Source organism: Podarcis tiliguerta (genome assembly GCF_965153285.1).
Source record: "Podarcis tiliguerta genome assembly, chromosome: 12".
In the NCBI taxonomy this organism is placed as follows: Eukaryota; Metazoa; Chordata; class Lepidosauria; order Squamata; family Lacertidae; genus Podarcis; species Podarcis tiliguerta.
The window spans coordinates 34,505,001-34,524,374 of NC_139545.1; the positions used below are offsets into that span (position 1 = coordinate 34,505,001).

Genomic DNA, 19,374 nt, shown 5'->3' on the forward strand with positions numbered 1-19,374 from the left:
GGAATCCTGTGCTGTTGGTTTTAACTCCTGCAACACAACTTTTAATGTGTGGAGCTGGCTTAGGAAAACTCCTCAGTGGACTAGATACATAGGAAGCTATCTGTGCACATGAAAATCACCGTATTCCAGCTGTATGATAAGAAGGCTCTAAGGGATGTTGCTATTGCAGAGAGCAGTGGCCCATAAAAAACAGATTGAATCAAAGTTGCAAATGTTAATTGAAAATGGAATGGGAATAAATTGATTTTTGCACATGTAAATTCTCTCACTTCCTTTAACAAGTCATGCGCTGTCAACCCCATGCAAGGAACTGCTACTAGGGCACTGACATTTCTCTTGCCCATTGGCCACGCTGCGTGAGACTGACAAGAGTTGGAATCTAACAACATCTCGAGGGTCACAGGCTCCTCATTCCTACAAGCAGTGGAGAGTACACTAGTCCCTTCCCAACTCCTAGTAGTAAAGCACACTTAATTGTGAATTATTATAGCTAATTATATTGTTTTCCTTCCTCCTCAAGTTCTTCTGTTGAGGTTCTTTCTGAGTGCTCCTACTTTGGATGCTGGCTGGCCACCCAGGGCTGCTTTGTAGTATTGCTCCATCTCTGAAATTCTTTCTCCAAACACATTTGTCAAGTGTCAACTTTACTATCATTTAGACATCCAACTGATTTTTTTGTTTTGGTTACTCAAGCCTTTGATACCACGTCATTTAAATCAATAATTTTAACTAATGAGCTGCTGTTTTAACCACTGTTTTGTGAGCTGTGATTTGGTCTTTGTGGAGAAATTAGTTTTGATTAACGTTATTACCCTGTCTTAAATATCGCCAGCTGCCTTATAGTCATTGAATATTAGGATATTTTTAAAGACAAGTATCTGTCTGTAATTGTATAGTGGTATGTTACTGTTCACACACACCCCTCCATGTTTGTCTCAACAAACAGCAGTCCTGGTTAAATTAAACCATAGTTCCCTGTTGCATCTGAAACAGAATTGTCTTCTATTGGCTTTGCCCCTTCAACTGTGGTCTCTCAAAACTACCATTCTGCACAACTAAACCACAGACCTCTGTTTTAATGTCACTTAAACCATGGAGAACTGTAGTTTAATGTCAATCTACTAACCAGCATTAAAACACACTTCTCCATTTTGGAACTGTAGTTTAAAGAGACTGTGGCAAAAGTGAGCAAGGAGCAGGGAATTGAGTCTGGTCACATGCAGGCCCAACACTCACACCCAGCTTACAACCGTTTAAGCAGCCAGAAACATTACATCACAAGGATAAATATATTGCGAAATGCTCATACAAAGGTGTTCAGTGCTGCCGTTCTTTGTCTGGGTCACTGGGGCCTTCCTGTGTCTAAGCGGTTGTGTGATTTGTTACCTGGTTCTCCTTTTCCCTGCTATGGCCCTGGAATTCATAGCCAACTGACCTCCGGAAAGCTGCCACACTGCAGTTCTTGAGAAGGGCTTTGGAGACCTATTTGTTTTTGGATGCCTGTGCATGTGTAATATTTCCTTGTTACGGTGTTCTTTTCAGCTAATGGTTTTGTTGAAAATGTGTTTTATATTCTGAGCTGGATGTGTGCTTTTTAGCACCGCCGGGTTATTAATGTGGGTCTTTGTATAAATTGCATTAATTTTTCTTTTTAGAAATTATGGTGATGATTATTGAAGTTGTAATTTTAAATTGCTTTATGTCAGCCAACTTGAGAGAGTTGAGCTTACTTAGGAAAACAGCTTATAAACATTTCAAAATAAATAAAAAAGGTCTTTTGCACGTACTTCTTCACTGGCATCTAATGTGATTCAATGACCCTTTCTTACAGATGTAAAATGAAATGGCTTTATCTATCTGCTTCTTCTACTTTTTATTCTGTTTTTTTTTTTTTTGGTTGAATCTTGTTACATTAACATTTTTTTAAAAAAAGAATTAAAAGTGTAATTGAATATGACCCACCACTTAGACCAAAGTACTTGGAATTAATTCAGTTTAATTTCACTGAAATCAGTCCACAGAACCAGTTACGCCAAAGTGTCTGGTAATTAGTACATGTTCTCGGTCTTAACAAGTTTGTAGATCAGTTTGCTAATAACTTTTAAAGAGGGAGATTGGCTTTGAGAATTTGCAAACTGAACTTGGCAGTGGCTTCATATATCCTCATTAGGGTTCAGCTGAAGGATTCCTAATGTCTCATGACTCAGGTGATGCCCAGTACACATGCTGGCACTGGAATTCACCCACCATTGGACATTAATTTTGGGCAGTTTAACTAAAATTTATGTATTTTTTAAATAGCAGGAGCAAGAAGATCCTTCAGACATTATCCTTTTATTTGAAGGACCATTGGTATCTGGCTTTAAACTGTGCAATCCTGTGAGTGTCTACTCAGAAGTCATCCCCATTGACTTTGATGAAACTTACTCGCAGGAAAGTGTGTTTAGGGTTACAGGCTAAGTAACTACTGAATAGTCCAATAAATACAGCCAGTTGCATGGTTTTGTGTTGTTTGGATATTTTTGAGGTATGATGAAAAAAAGATGATAATGTTTCTGACTAGTGCTGGGAATTAAGTAAAGTAATCCTGTCATTCTACTATGACTCCCTTGATATGCACCATGCATTCAGTATCCCCCCCCCAAAAAAGCAACATACAAACATATGTGTGTTGTTAGGCTCGATTCCTTTTTCTTTTTGGCTAGAAGCATACCTTGAAGATTTGTTGCTCATTTTTCTACAAGCGGAAAAAACAGCAAGATTCTTAAACTCCATTGGACTCAATTATGCTGCTAAATTGTGCATATTAATCAGATAGATGGTAGCAATCTATACTCAAAAGTAGAGGGGAAACACATAAACTGCTGTTGTAGATACATTCAGTGGGGCACAGAGTGGTTGTAAAGAGGAGGAAATAAATTAGATGATAGAATCATTCACTAGAGGAAGGCAAGCAGCTGCTTCAGAAGCATTTAAAGTTACAGGGAAAAAATGAATCTACGTTAGGCTGGTGTTAATATTTGAATGGCAAAGCATTTGTGCCAGTGGAAGCTTGGAGTGGAGCTCAGGAACGGAGACACAACCTCAGATCCTTGGTTCAAAAGCAACATAAAGCCATAGGGCTACCTTTGAAGGTGACCCGGAAACTACAACTAATCCAGAATGTGGCAGCCAGACTGGCAACTGGGAGCGGCCACCGAGACCACATAACACCGGTCCTGAAAGACCTACATTGGCTCCCTGTACGTTTCCGAACATAATTCAAAGTGTTGGTGCTGACGTTTAAAGCCCTAAATGGCCTCAGTCCAGTATACCTGAAGGAGCGTCTCTACCTCCATCGTTCAGCCCAGACACTGAGGTCTAGCGCCGAGGGCCTTCTGGCGGTTCCCTCACTGCAAGAAGCCAAGTTTAAAGGGAACCAGGCAGAGGGCCTTCTCAGTAGTGGCTGTTAGAATAAAAGGTGAATGTTTATGGGAACTGTGACAAGATAAACCCGGAAAAATCCAGGATGCCAATGGATGGTTCTGACATGTGGGTTGAGACATCACAAGGCAGGGAGAAGAGATTCTTCCTGTGGTATGGAAGCTTGTACAGAGTACTAAGGCCTAATACCAAGCTGATTTTACTCACTAAGGATGTTGAGTGCAGTGCAGAATGGGAGGAAAATCAGGGTATTTTCCTAGGCTACCCCATTGCTGGAGACCAAGTCTGTTGCTGTTATAAACAGCAGGTGCACTTAGGTGCGTTCCACTGGTACAGTGGAGGAGATGTGCCAGATGCGCAGATCAGGAGTAGCTACGAAGGGTGAGAAGCCCACCAGGTATGCTCAGGAGTTTGCTAACACAGCTGTTGCAGATTTAGCTGTGGTTGGTGGCTTGACACAGGTCTTGGAACCTGGAGTCTTAAAAAGGGCAAAGGGTTTGTCCTCAAGGGATGGGAAACCATGCCCAAAGGCTGTAAGGGTAGACACTGTTTCCTTGGAGAAGGAAGCTGGACCACGTCCAGAGGCCGTGTGTGCCAACACTGATTCCTCAGAGAGGAACAAGGCTAGAGTTTGAGTCCCAATAAAGCCAAGTGTGAGACTTCCTGATAGTCAGAAGAGCTATGATGCCAAGACTAGTCAGAAGTGCAAGATGGTAAGGCCCAAGGCCAATCCAGTTGCAGGTAGTTCCAAGGGTGGAACGGGTGATACAGGGGTATGCTGTGTGTATGATATCTGTATGGTTGTTGCAGTTACACTGATGACTGCAACACAGTGCATGAATTGGGGGATGATGTTAGAATTCCTGCTCCATGATTGCAGTCATGGGATTTTTGTCTATCATATCACAGTGTATGTTTTGACTCCACAGAGTGGGAAGTGACAGAGACAGGATGTTTGTGTTACTGTGTTCTGTGAAGTGGGACTATTGTCCTTTGAGAGAGGGAGCCATGTTGCAGTGCTCCGTGTGTGTTTATATGTAAATAAAGTAGATTAGCCAAAATGCTGAGTTGCTGAGGTCTGTGACACAAGCTGCAAAGAATCTGCGGATCCCTAAGTATGCCAATGTCTGTTGGCATCAGTTGCTGTGATGTTCAGGCTGAAGAAAGCTTTTGAAGCTCCCAAACAATCGACCAGGAGGGAGAGAACATGCCAGTCGGGCATGCGTGTCTGCCAGGGTCCTACTCGAGTGTAGGGTGAGCTCCTGACAGTGGAACGCTCTACCATCAGATGTCAAAGAGATACATGACGTTTAGAAGACATCTGAAGGCAGCCCTGTTTAGGGAAGCTTTTAATGATTGATGGTTTAATGTATTTTTAATCTCTGTTGGAAGCCGCCCAGAGTGGTTGGGGGGAAAAAATCCCTGTTATTATTATTATTATTATTATTATTATTATTATTATTATTAGGGCCAGGGTTAGTTTTAATGTCTGGACCTAAGTCTGTCCAGAAAGTGTTGATTGCTTGTGGGATAAATATGAAAATTTATTAGAACAAAAGACAGTGGTGGCTCTCTCCACTTGAAGCAATATCGGCGAAAAAAATAAATATGAGAAACAACTGGGTAACTTATAAAGAACCATTATGAGAGATAGATCAAGATTTAAAATGAAGGAGGTATGAAGAAATAAGAGGACTAATAACTGATTGGCTGCAATATCATCAGCTTAATGAAATATTTAGGTTGAATAAAATGAAAGGTTTTTCACCCAAAATCTCCCAATTCGAAAAAGAATTGTTGGAAAATAAAAACAAATTAATTTCTAAAATGTATAAACTTCAATTGACAAACAAAACATGAACCAGTCAAATCAGTGCTTATACACTGGGCGAAGGATTTTGGTTATAATATTGAGTTAGCTCTGTGGGATTACGAATCTGAAATTTACAGCATATTATACTTTGAAAGAAATTTATATGAAAATGATGTACCATTGGTATTTAACTCCTAGCAAATTAGCTAAAATATATAAATCACACTCTAATATGTGCTGGAAATGTGCTCTGGTGCACTGATCCTGACTAGGCCAGACTAGTGGACTTCAGCTAGCAGGAAGTGAGTGGCCAGCTTTTGGGCTGTGTTCTGGGAACCAGTACTGGGTTGTGGCCCAATATAAGGTGGGTCGCAACCACAGCACCACCACCATACAAATGTATGGTAAAAAAGAAAATGAAATGGGTCCCTAAGTGCATGTTTGTGTTGAAGGTAGGCCAAGAGTGCAGCAGAGCAGAAACATCGCTGCACGTGCTGAATATAGAGCAGAACAGAAAACAATCCCTAGTTCCATGGGATTCAATGGACCTTACTCCCATGCATGTGTACATAAAATATAGCCCTTAGGCTGCAATTCCACACTCACTTACCTGGAACTAAGTCCCATTGAACTCCATGGGAGTTACTTCCGAGTAGACATATATAGGCCTGCATTGTTAAGATGCTTCTTTTGTATCAGTATCTACTTGCCTACAATGGATTTTTTTTTAATCCTTCCATGATACATAAGAGATTTCATTATTCAAAACTGTGCACCCATAGAGAAAAATAGAAAAAAGATGATAGCACAATTATTAATATTGAACTCTTCCTCTGACACGCAAGGCTAGCTTGAGATTCTAGAATTTGATAACAGAATTCTGTAGTTCCTCATATAATGTAATACTTCAAATTGCTGTAAAGTCAGCGGACGACAATCAGCTATGAAATTAACTGTCCCCTGGGTTTTAAAGAGGGCTAAACTGCTAATTTACATGTTAATTAGCATTTGGTCTAAAAAAGTAGCGGATGTAATTCTACAGCATCTAACATTGAACAATGGAACTTATCTAGACGTTGCATTTAACAGTAGCTTCCTACTTCTCGCTAGACATTTCTGAAGCTCCGATAATGAAAGCAATCTCATTATTCTAAACAACATGCAGTTTTCGGGGATGACGCCTGCTAATTTATTTGCATAATGAGAAAAGTAACAAAGCAATCACACTGAATCAGGTGTGTTGGTTCTTAATAAGGCCCATCTAATGGCATAGATTTGTGGGTTTAAAATAAAGACTTGTATAAACTGACATTTAAAATGGGAATGTGCTGCCTCAAGTCATAACAAGTCACTAGACTGTGTTCAGTGGCATTTGATAATTCTATTTCTGCTATCCAAGCACTGATTCCATAAATGTGATTGCAGTAATGTGCAAGTTAAGTATCTTGGAAGAACTCTGCCATAAATTAATACTCCAGAAATGAACATTAGAATAGCATATATAACATTGATTTCCATTTCCAGATGAAATTGGAGTAAGGAGCATAATATATAGAATTCATTTCAGAGATGTCATAGGGCTATTAGACCTTCCCATCACTGCACATTTTCAAAATGTAGAAAATGTTCACTGTGGTCTTTGAATGGGCCCCTTCCTGATGGCATCATGGCATACAGAAGTTTGGTTAGCTGGGGTCTAGGAAAGGGTATTTTCAGCAGTTGCACCCACCTTACAGCAGGGGCGGACTTCGGCCATTCAAATTTCAGTGGTGCTCCATGAGAGCCCAAATTTGTCATTCTCCCACTTTTCACTTTCTGTTCTGTGCATGCAGTATATCATATTTGAGATGGCTTGCAGTGCCCTCCTCAGCTTGGCACCCAGTGTGAGGGAACTGGTCGTACTGCCCTAAATCCACCTCCGCCTACAGAATGCATTCCTAATGGTGATCAGGGAGATGAAGAACTGGCTGCTTGCCCAGACATTTCCACACCATGACTAATGTCTGTTGTTTTGGTTACTGTGGTTATTGCACAAAAGTTTTTAGTCCCGCCTCCCCTCCATCCCTGCATGTTGCAAGCCGCTTTTAGTATTTTTAAAAGGAAAAGTGGTATGCCATTTAACAATAAACGAATAAAATAAAATGAATATATAAAATGCCACTATGAACAATTTTATGCCAATATTTGCCCCTTGTGGAAGGAGATGGTAGTCCATGTTGTGGTAACTTCCAAATTGGATTATTATTACAGTGCAGTCTATGTTGGGGTACCCTTGAAGGTGACATCAAAACTTTAACAAGTCCACAATGCAGCAGCCAAATTACTGGTTGGGGTTCGCTTCAGAACTCATACAACCCCCATTTAAAAGAAGAAGAAGAAGAAGAAGAGGAAGAGTTTGGATTTGATATCCCACTTTATCACTACCTGAAGGAGTCTCAAAGCGGCTAACATTCTCCTTTCCCTTCCTCCCCCACAGCAAACACTCTGTGAGGAGAGTGGGGCTGAGAGACTTCAGAGAAGACGCGAAACCGGTTCACCAGATTACGAGTCCACCACTCTTAACCACCACACCACACTGGTGTAAAACAGCTGCAGTGTTAGCTGGTTCATTTCCGGGGCCTATTCAAGGTGCTCACATTTAAACTCCTAAATGAGTTAGGCCTCAAATAGCAGAGAGGTCATCTCCTTGCCTTCAGACCTCTCAGAAGTTTGGGGGGTGGCCTGGGAGTCGGCATTCTCTGTGGCAGCGCCTTGGTTGTGGAATGTCCTCCCCACAGAGTTTCACCTGGCACCTTCATTGTATTGTTTCCACCATATGGTGGAGATACACATTCTTACTCTGGCCTTTGACCAAGCATGTATTTTCAGGGCCCACCCTATTTCTGTGATTATAATTTAACTGTTTTAACACCGAATTTTAAATTGAACTAAAAATTACATTGTTGTACCCTTCCTTGGGAGCTGGTGGGGAAGGATGGGGAATAAACCGAAAAAATGAATGAATAAGCCTTTCTTTTGACTTATCTTTGTGTAGCTTTAGATAACTTGTCTAAAAGCAATTCACACAGAAAGATAAGGGCTGGGAAGGGTGCATAAATAAATTTGTTTGATGCAGATATGTAAGCGAAACATTAAAATCTGCCTCCGTCCATCAGAGACCGTTTACCTTCATCGTTTAAATCCCTGCATCCCTTTATGGAAAAATATTAGCACAAGCTTTAGGGTAATTAGGATTCAGTATTGCCCTCACATGGAACTAGGCATGTTGTACAAACAGCTGCTCTGTTTGTATCGAACAGCGTTGATTTTAAGTTTCATTAAGTAGCCAGGCTCTATCTTTCTGGAGACTCATTCAAGCTTTTCGACATGTCTTACATATTAATTCATTAACTGGAATTCATTTGGGTGTGTTGGTGACATATATCAAGGGTAGGCTGACATTTCATAGTTAAAACACATCAGCTAAATTGCAAGCTGTGCATCTGGGCCTGCAATTCCAGCGCAGGCCCCAGGCAACAGAGTGCCTTTTGTGGGGAACCAGCTCACCTATCACACTTGTAAATAGCAAGCTCTCTTCATCTGCAATTTAGGAAAGGAATAGCATGTAAACATGCAATGTTGTGTGGCATTGCATTTAGCAATACAGTTGTACCTTGGAAGTCGAACGGAATCTGTTCCGGAAGTCCTTTCGACTTCCAAAACCTTCAGAAACCAAAGTGCAGCTTCTGATTGGCTGCAGGAAGCTCCTGCAGCCAGCCAGAAGCTGTGGAAGCCCCATCAGACTTTCAGCTTCCAAAAATAGTTCGCAAACCGGAGCAATCACTTCTGGGTTTACAGTGTTCGAGAGCCAAAACGTTCAAGAACTAAGCTTTGGAAATGTTCCTGAGATCCCTCTTCGGACTCTCAAATTCACCAGCTGTCTTCACCTCGAAAGGGGGACCTAGTTTTGGTGTAGGAGGGTTTTTTAGGGGGTGAGGAGTTACAGCTGGGTAGGGAGCCAGCCCCCATCAAAAACCCTCCATGCGCCCACAACAGTTCCTTCAATTTGCAAATGTGCTCACAGAGCCCAGAAAGGTTGCTGACCCCTGGCCTAGTAGGGTAGCCATTGTGGTGACCCTGCCAGATGTTACTGGAGCTGGAGTCCATTCCACCCTAGCCAGCAGGACCAGTGGGCCAGGATGATATGAGCTGTAGTCCAGCAACACCTTGCTGCAGAATTTATAGTAGAAAATGTGTGAGCAGGGGAGTTGCTGCCAGCTTCTGGCCTTGAATCTGAGTCAACTACAGTATCATACAGAATGAAGTCCAGAGCACCGCCGTCATATGATTTCCTGGGTTGATGCAGTGGAACTTTGCATGGTAGGAAAGCTAGATCCATTTCCATGGATATGTGAGAGATGTTTATTTAAAAGCCAATGGTTTTTTTTTAAAGAAAACAAAACAAAAACTACCACCTACCAGGGAAATATGAAAGCTTGGAAACAGAATCTGACTCATTCCTAGCTAATCATCATCATCACCACCACCATCATCAAACAATTAGCAATTTTAACAACTGAAGGAGCATCTCCATCCCCATCGTTCTACCCAGACACTGAGGTCCAGCGCCAAGGGCCTTCTGGCGGTTCCCTCACTGCGAGAAGCCAAGTTACAAGGAGCCAGGCAGAGGGCCTTCTTGGTAGTGGTGCCCTCCCTGTGGAACGCCCTCCCACCAGATGTCAAAGAGAACAACAACCACCAGACTTTTAGAAGACATCTGAAGGCAGCCCTTTTTAGGGAAGCTTTTAAAGTTTGATGCATTACTGTATTTTAATATTTTGTTGGAAGCTGCCCAGAGTGGCTGGGGAAGCCCAGCCAGATGGGCAGGGTATTAATAATAAATTATTATTATTATTTCTATTATTATTAACTAGCCTGTCTATCTTGCAGTAAATTCTATTGAGTTCAGTGGCACTTACTTCCAGGTAAGTGTTTATAGAATCACAGTGCAAACCTGCCCTTTTTTGATGCGCATCTTCTCACCCTTAAAAAGGTAAAGGTAAAGGTACCCCTGCCCGTACGGGCCAGTCTTGACAGACTCTAGGGTTGTGCGCCCATCTCACTCAAGGAGGCCGAGGGCCAGCGCTGTCCGAAGACACTTCCGGGTCACGTGGCCAGCGTGACATCGCTGCTCTGGCGAGCCAGAGCCGCACACGGAAACGCCGTTTACCTTCCCGCTAGTAAGCGGTCCCTATTTATCTACTTGCACTTTGACGTGCTTTCGAACTGCTAGGTTGGCAGGCGCTGGGACCGAACAACGGGAGCGCACCCCGCTGCAGGGATTCGAACCGCCGACCTCTTGATCGGCAAGCCCTAGGCGCTGAGGCTTTAACCCACAGCGCCACCCGCATCCCTGTTCTCACCCTGTTCTCACCCTTACGGGTGCACTAATCGGGGACATTAGCATACCTCGTAGGGCAGCGCTCAGAAGCATGTGCTGTCATTTCTCTATGAAGTTTAGCTTGTTTTATAAAATATAGGCCATTTGTTCCTTCCATTGCCAATCTGTCTTCCCCCCCCCCCCACAGAGCACTAAATCTAGTTTTAAAATTAAAAAGAGTTTTATTGCTTTTAACCATGATCTTTTATGATGGAGAGCAGCCAAGACAAACTGACTTGATGCATCAACATTCCATTTTCTGTTTTGCATAAATCACCAAGGCTGAGAAACATGAGGGATATATTGGGGGGGGGGGGAGGAAAGAAAGAAAGAAAGGGATGATGATGCTTAGAATGGATCGATCTGAGCCCAGAAAATTCTGACAAGTAGAAAAAGCAACTGAAGCTGCAAATAAATCCTTTTGTATAGGGAAGAGGGATTATAGGATTAACTTCACATGTTTTGGATCTGAAACCATTTTTGTTTTATATCATTACCAGCCTTTTATAGACTAATTGAGTGGTGTGGAGAACAGCACTAGCTGATTTTTTTTTTAATAATATAAAAAATAAAGAATTCATGATTAACCCAGTTTTGTCTGAGGAAACAATGGGCCAAAATTGTGGCCTTGATTACACTCGTGAAATTCACGACTTTCATCAACAACACTGTCCCTCATGAGCATTGGAACCTGTAATCAGAAGTTGATTTGCTGTTGAGTAAGGCGATGAGCAGGATATTAAGGAGGAAAGAGAAAACGCTAGTCAAGAGAATGCAAAAGAAGATTCCTTTGGAGTTCAGCTACTCCCTGTTCGGAATTGAAATTAATAGCCTGATCCAAAGTTCTTTGAACTGCATCCATAATAGGACAGCGACAAGTAAAGCAGATCTGTTCCCCTCAAAGGCAGGCACAAGAACATTAATGTTCGGCAAACTTTTCAGTAGTCTGCCATATATAGCTTATGGCTTGTATTTGACTTTGTAGGGGAGAAGTGGAGCCATCCCTTACCCTCTGTGATGTATGTGAGTGTCTCTAGAAGCAGTCGGCTCCCCGCCTGAATCTTACTGCGAAAACCAGATGTGATTCTAATTGTGTGATTGCAATTAATATGTCCATTTTTCTGCTTTTAAAAATAAATAGCAGGGAGCTACAGGATCAGGACTTCAGCACACGAGGAGTGGAGATATAACCCATCCCTGCCTGCTGAGGTCTTGATGGAAAATCCCACAATGCCCAGCTGCTATTAGCCCTGGGAAGGAAACTTCCCTACTATCAAAATAAATCTACATTGGAAGCATAAAAATATTCCCCTCTCCCCGATAAATGGATAGACAACACGACAACTCTTGCAACCTATGAACAGATCACTTTCAGATGAAGGTGATGTATGGACAAATTTAATGATATTTGGACCGTATTTATCAAAACCATAGTGACTCATGAACTCATGAACAGAAACATCCATCCCAGGGTGCAGAGCAGCACAAGTGTGGATTTTCATTGGGACCATGGTATGCAATTAACACAACTGATCCTCAATCAGCCATGTTTTCTTAAGGGTGACAGTGTCTTAAGACATTGGTGCATCTGCCTGATTACATGAGTATATCACATTATGTAATAACTACATACAGAGCTCAACAAGACAACAACTGGAACCCACCAACAACATATGAATCGATATGGCTAAGTGGACCTAACAACCCCCCTTCCCCTCAGACACGCAAACAAAACTCACTGCAGTCAACTAAAAGCAACCAACCATGCCCTGGGCCCACCAATCTCTCTCACTGACAACAAAAACTAACAAATCAATAGAAATGGAACCTGCCCGCATGATGCTGACACAAAAACCTTACACATACACTATGTAGAACAGGCATAGGCAAACTCTGGCCCTCCAGATGTTTTGGAACTACAATTCCCATCATCCCTAGCTAACAGGACCAATGGTCAGGGATGGTGGGAATTGTAGTCTCAAAACATCTGGAGGGCCAGAGTTTGTCTATGTCTGATGTAGAAGAATTAAAGTTTACTACCCTACTTCTCTCTTCTCCTCCAACTTTATAATGTCTATAATATTAATTTATCCAATCAAATATGACTGACCTGTAAATCAAATTTTATGAACTGCAAGCAGAGACGCTGTATGTACTTTTGTAACCCAAGAATTTTAAAAAATAAAAACAGTTAAAAAATACACACATTAAACATAGAAACAATTTGACACTGAAACCAACCCCATGGCGTAATACTTGCGAATATTACATGGTAGGCTGGATCCCAACCCAAAAATAATATTACTTGATACCAAGTGGTTCAGCTAGTCATGTGAATTGGTGCAACTTTTCAGGTCATGTAAGAGAGCATGTCACCACAGGAATATGACACAATAAATTAAAAAGAAGCTACCAACTCTACAATTCTATTATTCTATATGTACACCCTACCTATATTTTACATGGCTATATCTTGAATGACTTTTTAGGCTTACCTGCTTGTGAGCATGATCATAGGAATTGATGTGGTTGTCAAACTCGTGGTGTTTATGGTACTGCTTGTCACATAATTCACAGTAGAAGTTAGCCTTCACATCCTCTAGAGCCCTTGCTGCTGCCTTCTCCTTTTCAGCAAAATCCTAGAAGGGCAGAGGGAGAGGAAAAATATTTGATTATTTCCAATTGCCAGTTTGGTTATTGCCAGTTTTTCACCGCAAAGTCCCATGTACTTCCCAGCCCTACCATTAGGCAGAGTGAGGCAGCTGTCTCCGGCAGCTGATTTTGAGTGACATATTTTTACTCCCAGGGAGAAGTGCTGGTGGGGTATTCTTTCAAAAAATTGAACCAAATCGCATGGTTTGGAAACATGCCCGAGTCTTTTCTTTGTTTAAATTACAGACACACCCCACCTGCCACAGTGCAAGCAGAGGCAAGATATCAAAACACCAATGCTAGCTTATTTTCCAACCCTGCTTGTGGTATGGAGCACAATCTTGTGGTCAGGATCACAGCTGGGGAGGGAAAGATTAAACCAATGCTTCCCTGCACACTGCAGTCACAATGCAAAATAGGAAGTGGTCCTGCACATAATTAAACAATAAAATACCTGCAAAGGTATGCCTCAGAGTGAAACTGGCTAGTTTGACTGTAATTTGGCCAGTCTTGGGCAATCTACATCTAAGTAGGAGAGAGAAATGAGATTCTATTCACCTTTAAATGGAAACCTTCCAAAAACACAGCCATCTTCTGAAATGTGCACTTCTCCAAATTTTGCAATGCAAGAAAATGCATGCAAAATGCATATACTGTTCATACAGATGAATATACTAGTGAAAATAACATGCAAAATGTCTTACTTTAGGGGAAAGCACTTCAAAAATGTGTAATTAGGCAAAATTGCATACACCTATCCCTATCTGCATCTCGACTTGGGAACTGGTGATGCCATTAGCTATTTTTCCTTAGGCAGCAAAATATCTTGGGTCATGGGGTTCTGGCAGTACCATGGAGGTCTGTAGTAAGAAGTTAGCATCTAAACCGCTAAGCCTGATCAATGGCTCAAAGGTAAGATGCGTGACTCACTCGCTGTTCTGAAAAAAAAAAAACCACTGCAGTGATATGAAAATGCTCTTCAGGTTGATCTAAAGGAACTCAAGCGAGCCTTTTACTGGACGTCAGTCTTTGCGGGCAGATTAAAGCAGCATTTACCCTCTAGACTAATTACTCCTTCAGCTGTACTTTAAAACAGCACTCAACAATGCAAAAGAACAAGAGCACAGAAAGAGAAACATTATAATGACAGGATGTTACAGTACAATGATTATGGCCACTAATCCCCTTATCAGCACAGAGTGCAGCTAAGAGAAGCAAAAATGTACGAATGTGTACACGTGCTGGGGGAATAAGCTAAGCCTCTCGGGAATGCTAGTTTTGCCAATGAGTGTTTTACATGTCAAAGCTTTCAGCTGCCATACTGTACTATAAAAGCTGAGAACCTATTTTAAAGCCAAGGTGAGGCAAGGTGCCTAGAGGGAACAAGAAAGTTAGGGACTCCTTAAGGCTTAAAATTAGGTGAACAACTCTGAGTTGCAGTAATAGCAATTCTGCTACAAATTGATTAAATAAGATAAATAAGCCACTAAGAGACTGGCAAGACACAGGAAGTGCACATTCTTATTTAATCAATAACGTAATTTTAAAGTTAGTGGGGCATAATCCAGCAAGATGAAGTCCAATTGAAACAACGGGAGTAGCTTGAAAATTTTATTTGTTGTACCTTGCCCATATGGAGAAAGGGCAAGTTATCAATTATTTTAAATCAACTGACCAATAATTGTCATGTTCGAGCTTCTTATCTCTTGCTTTGAACTTCATTGACAATTACCTTGTGCTGATCTGTGACCAACCATTGAATGTCAGCGTGAATGTATACAGGCATGTATATTTGAACACAAGGATACCTAAAATTTCCGGAGTCAAAACAAAGAAGCCTTATGTAGCTCAGGTCCCCAGCACTTCAAGACTGCCTTTCCTGACATGAACTAATCTGGACTCTGTGATCATAATTCGAGGCCCTTCTCTGTGTGCCTCCTTCATGGGAGGTCGCAAGGATTGCAACATGAGAATGGGTCTTTTCAATGGTGGCTTCCCACTTATGGACTCTTCTTCCCATGAAGGCTCATCGCTATCAATTTTTAGGCATTAACTTGTGGAGGCTGTTACGAGCCAAAGTGGGGCAGGTGTGAAACCCCCAACCCCACTCCTCTCCTACTCACTGACAGAAAGCAACCCAGTCAGCTTTCTGTTCCAAATGCATTTCTCTAAAGAGAGAACGGGAGAAAAATGCCCTTTACAGAATGCCATCATTGCCACTTCTTTCAGATTCCTGCTTTTATACATGCTCCAACGAGGCACAGCTCCTATTTTTTTAGTACCTATCTCTGGTGAAGCATCATGCTTATTCCCCCCCCCCTCTTTTTACCATTGTTAGGGGGTAGTCTGCTTGAAATGATTTTAGTGTGAGTCAACGATGTTGTCATTATTCAGGTTCAGCACCTTCCTCGGGGAAGTTAATTCCTGACTGTGTGGGTGGAGGCATCTTGTCTCAACTGAACACATAGATAAATGCACACGCACCGTGCTGTGCACAGCCTGCCATTTCATACATGTTAGCTGCTGAGCTAAAGTGGAGGACAATTATGTTTTTCTACTACATCTTGAACCAAAAAGAACAAACATGCTCTTGGTGTTTAAAACAGCAGGCCAAATGCACTATAGATCAGGCTGCATTTAGGCTGCATTAGATCCCGAAGCTGAGGCTACAGTACTTTGGCCACCTCATGAGAAGAGAAGACTCCCTGGAAAAGACGCTGATGTTGGCAAAGATGGAGGACAGAAGGAGAAGGGGATGACAGAGGACAAGATGGTTGGACAGTGTTCTCGAAGCTACCAGCATGAGTTTGACCAAACTGCGGGAGGCAGTGGAAGACAGGAGTGCCTGGCGTGCTCTGGTCCAGGGGGTCACAAAGAGTCGGACACGACTAAATGACTAAACAACAACAATAACAACAACAAATTACATGACGCACTGCAACAATTTGTAGTTTTACAAGATGTAACACTAAGGAGGTGGGGTTCACAACCCAATTCATTCCTTAGCCTTAAGAGTGTTACACCAAGATTGTCCAAAAGAGAACACAGTACCAACTTTGTATGTAAAGGTGTAACTAATAATTGCTATAATTTAAACAGAAATACAAACAGTTCTCCCCCCAGGGGTACTCAAGGATACAGAGTACCACCACCTTTTTCCCCCCTAGAAGAAAAGCACTGAATAAAATATATCTCATCATAGTGAGAGGTGAGCAGGTGACCTCCAGGTGTTTAATGTTGAAGGGAAATTTTATAGCTCCTCCTCTCCCTTTGTATTGTTTTCCCCATCCCATCTTTTATACTAGCTTTGGATTGGACAGCTCTTCAAATGGGGGACTCCTGTCAAATAGAAGATTGTCCTCTGTCAAGTAGGATACATGGCTACCCTATCTGGAGGTGAAGGTGATAGAGTTTGCGGGAACAACCATCTTTTTATTATCCTTGCTTTTTATTATCCTTGCTTATCAGCATGTGAGTTCAAAAGCCAAGAACTCTTAGATTGAAACGGGGACCTCTCATCTCAATGCTCTTTCATTCCAAACCATAGCTGTCACATCCACCCTCTTTGATGAAAGGTTAGCTAAAAAGAGTTGAAGTCATGTTGCCACCACCAAGTGGCTTCCTGCAATCTGGTCAGAAATAGCACATATCTATGAGGTTTCAGTGGATATTATTGAGCATGGGGTATATTGAGCACAGGGCATGGCCTGAGGTCACATGATGTGTCAAATGTTGCTAAAATGAAAAAGATCTGGATTTGGTCAGTACCTGGATGAGAGATCATGGAGTACACTCCATGGAAAAAAGAGGGGTGGGGGCAGGGAAGACTGCATCCATGTATATACCCTAAGCTTTGGAGGGTGCAGAGGGTGTGCCAGGTGTGCTCAAGCACAAACTAATGTATAAAATAAACCAGAGATTATGGAAAGGAAAAGGAAATCTTCCCAAAATGAACTCTGTGTTTGTGTATGCACTCAAGGATCTTAAGCCTTCACCACCTGAGTTAATAAAGCAAATGAAAGAAAACCACACTATCTCTGAAGCATTTTTTTTTTTTTTGGTTATACCTTTTGCCAGTCTAATGTTGCAAGTTAACCACTGTTACAATGCTGACCAAATACAGGCATGCCATAGCTGCAAGGAAAATTCAGAGGACGTTTCCCAGCCGTTTGAGATCGCCATTCTGACTGGCAAAATATGACCACCACTATATATATATATATATATGCAAGTTTTAAATCTGTCAATAAATGAGATTTGGGGATTTTAAAAATCTTGAACTAAATACCAAGTGACAAACATTTAGGGGCAGTGCTCCCTCATATGAAATAGCATGTCTCTTTCCACAAAGCCCAACCACAATGCAGAGTAAATATGTCTGTAAATGTAGCATCAACTTAGCGGCACACTCTTGTTTTAATGGGGGCCCTCCTCCCAACATACAGTCATGGGGGGGGGGAGTGCTCCCTCTTTGAATTCTGTAGCTTTACATATCAGGACATAATAGCAATCATTTGTTCCATAGCAGGTCTTAAAATTAGCTAAATACAACCTCAGATGAACAACGACACATGACACATTACACTGTGTCATGATTTATTTAACAGAAATAAAGCCAAGATGGAGAAATCAAGTGTGAAAAACTAAGTACACCCTTACTGCTTCCATAGGAATTAAGAGGCTAATCAAATGCTCTTGCTTAATTGATCATCAGCAAGTGTGCCCATCTCTATAAAAGCTGAAGTTTTAGCAGTTTGTCGGTCTGGAGCATTCGGGTGTGTTTTAACACAATGCCAAGGAAGAAAGATGATACAATGCTCTTACGAGAAACAACTGCTGCTGACCATGAAACTGGGAGGGATCATCTCCAACCAATTTTAAGCTCATCATTCTACACTGAGAAAGATTATTCAAAAATGGAAAACATTCAAGGTGGTTGCCAATCTTCTCAGGAGTGGACATCCCACCAAATTTCACCCCAAGACCAGACTGCGCAATGCTCAGAGAAATTGCAAAAAACCCAAGAGTTGGTATATCTCAGGCTCTACAAGTCTTAGTTAGCATATTAAATGTTAAAGTCCATGACAGTACAAAGACCGAACAAGGATGGTTCATTTGGAAGGGTTTCCAGGAGAAAGCCTCGTCTCTCTAAAAAGAAGATGGCAGCACGGCTTTGGTTTGCTAAGTTGCCTCTGAACAAACCACAAGACTTCTGGAACAATGTCCTTTGGACAGATGAGACCAAAGAGGAGATGTTTGGCCATAATGCACAGCGCCACGTTTAGCAAAAACCAAACACAGCAAATCAGCACAAGCAGCTCATACCAACTGTCAAGTTCAGTGGTGGAAGGGTGATGATTTGGGCTTGTTTTGCAGCCACAAGACCTGGGAACCTTGCATTCATTGAGTCGACCATGAACTCCTCTGTATACCAAAGTATTCTACAGTCAAATGTGTGGCCATCTGCCCAACAGCTGAAGCTTGGCTGAAATTGGGACATGCAACAGGACAAGGATCCCAAGCATACCAGCAAATCTACAACAGAATGACTGAAAAAGAACAGAATCAAGGTGTTGCAATGGCCCAGTTAAAATCCAGACCTCAACCCAATTGAAATGCTGTGTGGAACCTTAAGAGAGCTGTGCATAAACAAATGCCAGCAAACCTCAATGAACTGAAGCAACATTGTAAAAAAGAATGGGCCAAAATTCCTCCACAAGAATGTGAAAGATGGGAAAAGTCCTACAGAAAACAATTACTTCATGTTATTGCTGCTAAAGGTGGTTCTACACACTATTGAATCGTAAGGTGTACTTAGTTTTTCACACATAGCTTTTCCATTTTGGTTTTATTTCTGTTAAATAAATCATGACACCGTAATATGTCGTGTGTCGTTGTTCATTTGAGGTTGCATTTACCTAATTTTAAGACCTGCTAAGGAACAGGTGGTTGTTATTATGTCTTCATATGTAAAACCACAGAATTCAAAGAGAGTGCACTTTCTTTTGCCCATGACTGTATTCCCACACTGCATTCCAAGTACACACATCCACAGCCTGTCTCCCAA

At 41.7% G+C, this 19,374-nt stretch overlaps 1 protein-coding gene across 4 annotated transcripts in view; it reads right to left on the reverse strand.

Annotated features, from left to right (window-relative positions):
• ZNF804B (zinc finger protein 804B) overlaps nucleotides 1-19,374 on the reverse strand; it is a 334,148-nt gene that overhangs the window by 14,165 nt on the left and 300,609 nt on the right. For all 4 annotated transcript variants that reach the window (XM_083405712.1, XM_083405711.1, XM_083405709.1 and 1 more), the window contains one exon: nucleotides 13,151-13,294. In XM_083405712.1, coding sequence (XP_083261838.1) covers nucleotides 13,151-13,294 — 144 coding nt within the window. The remainder of the gene's footprint in view (nucleotides 1-13,150; nucleotides 13,295-19,374) is intronic.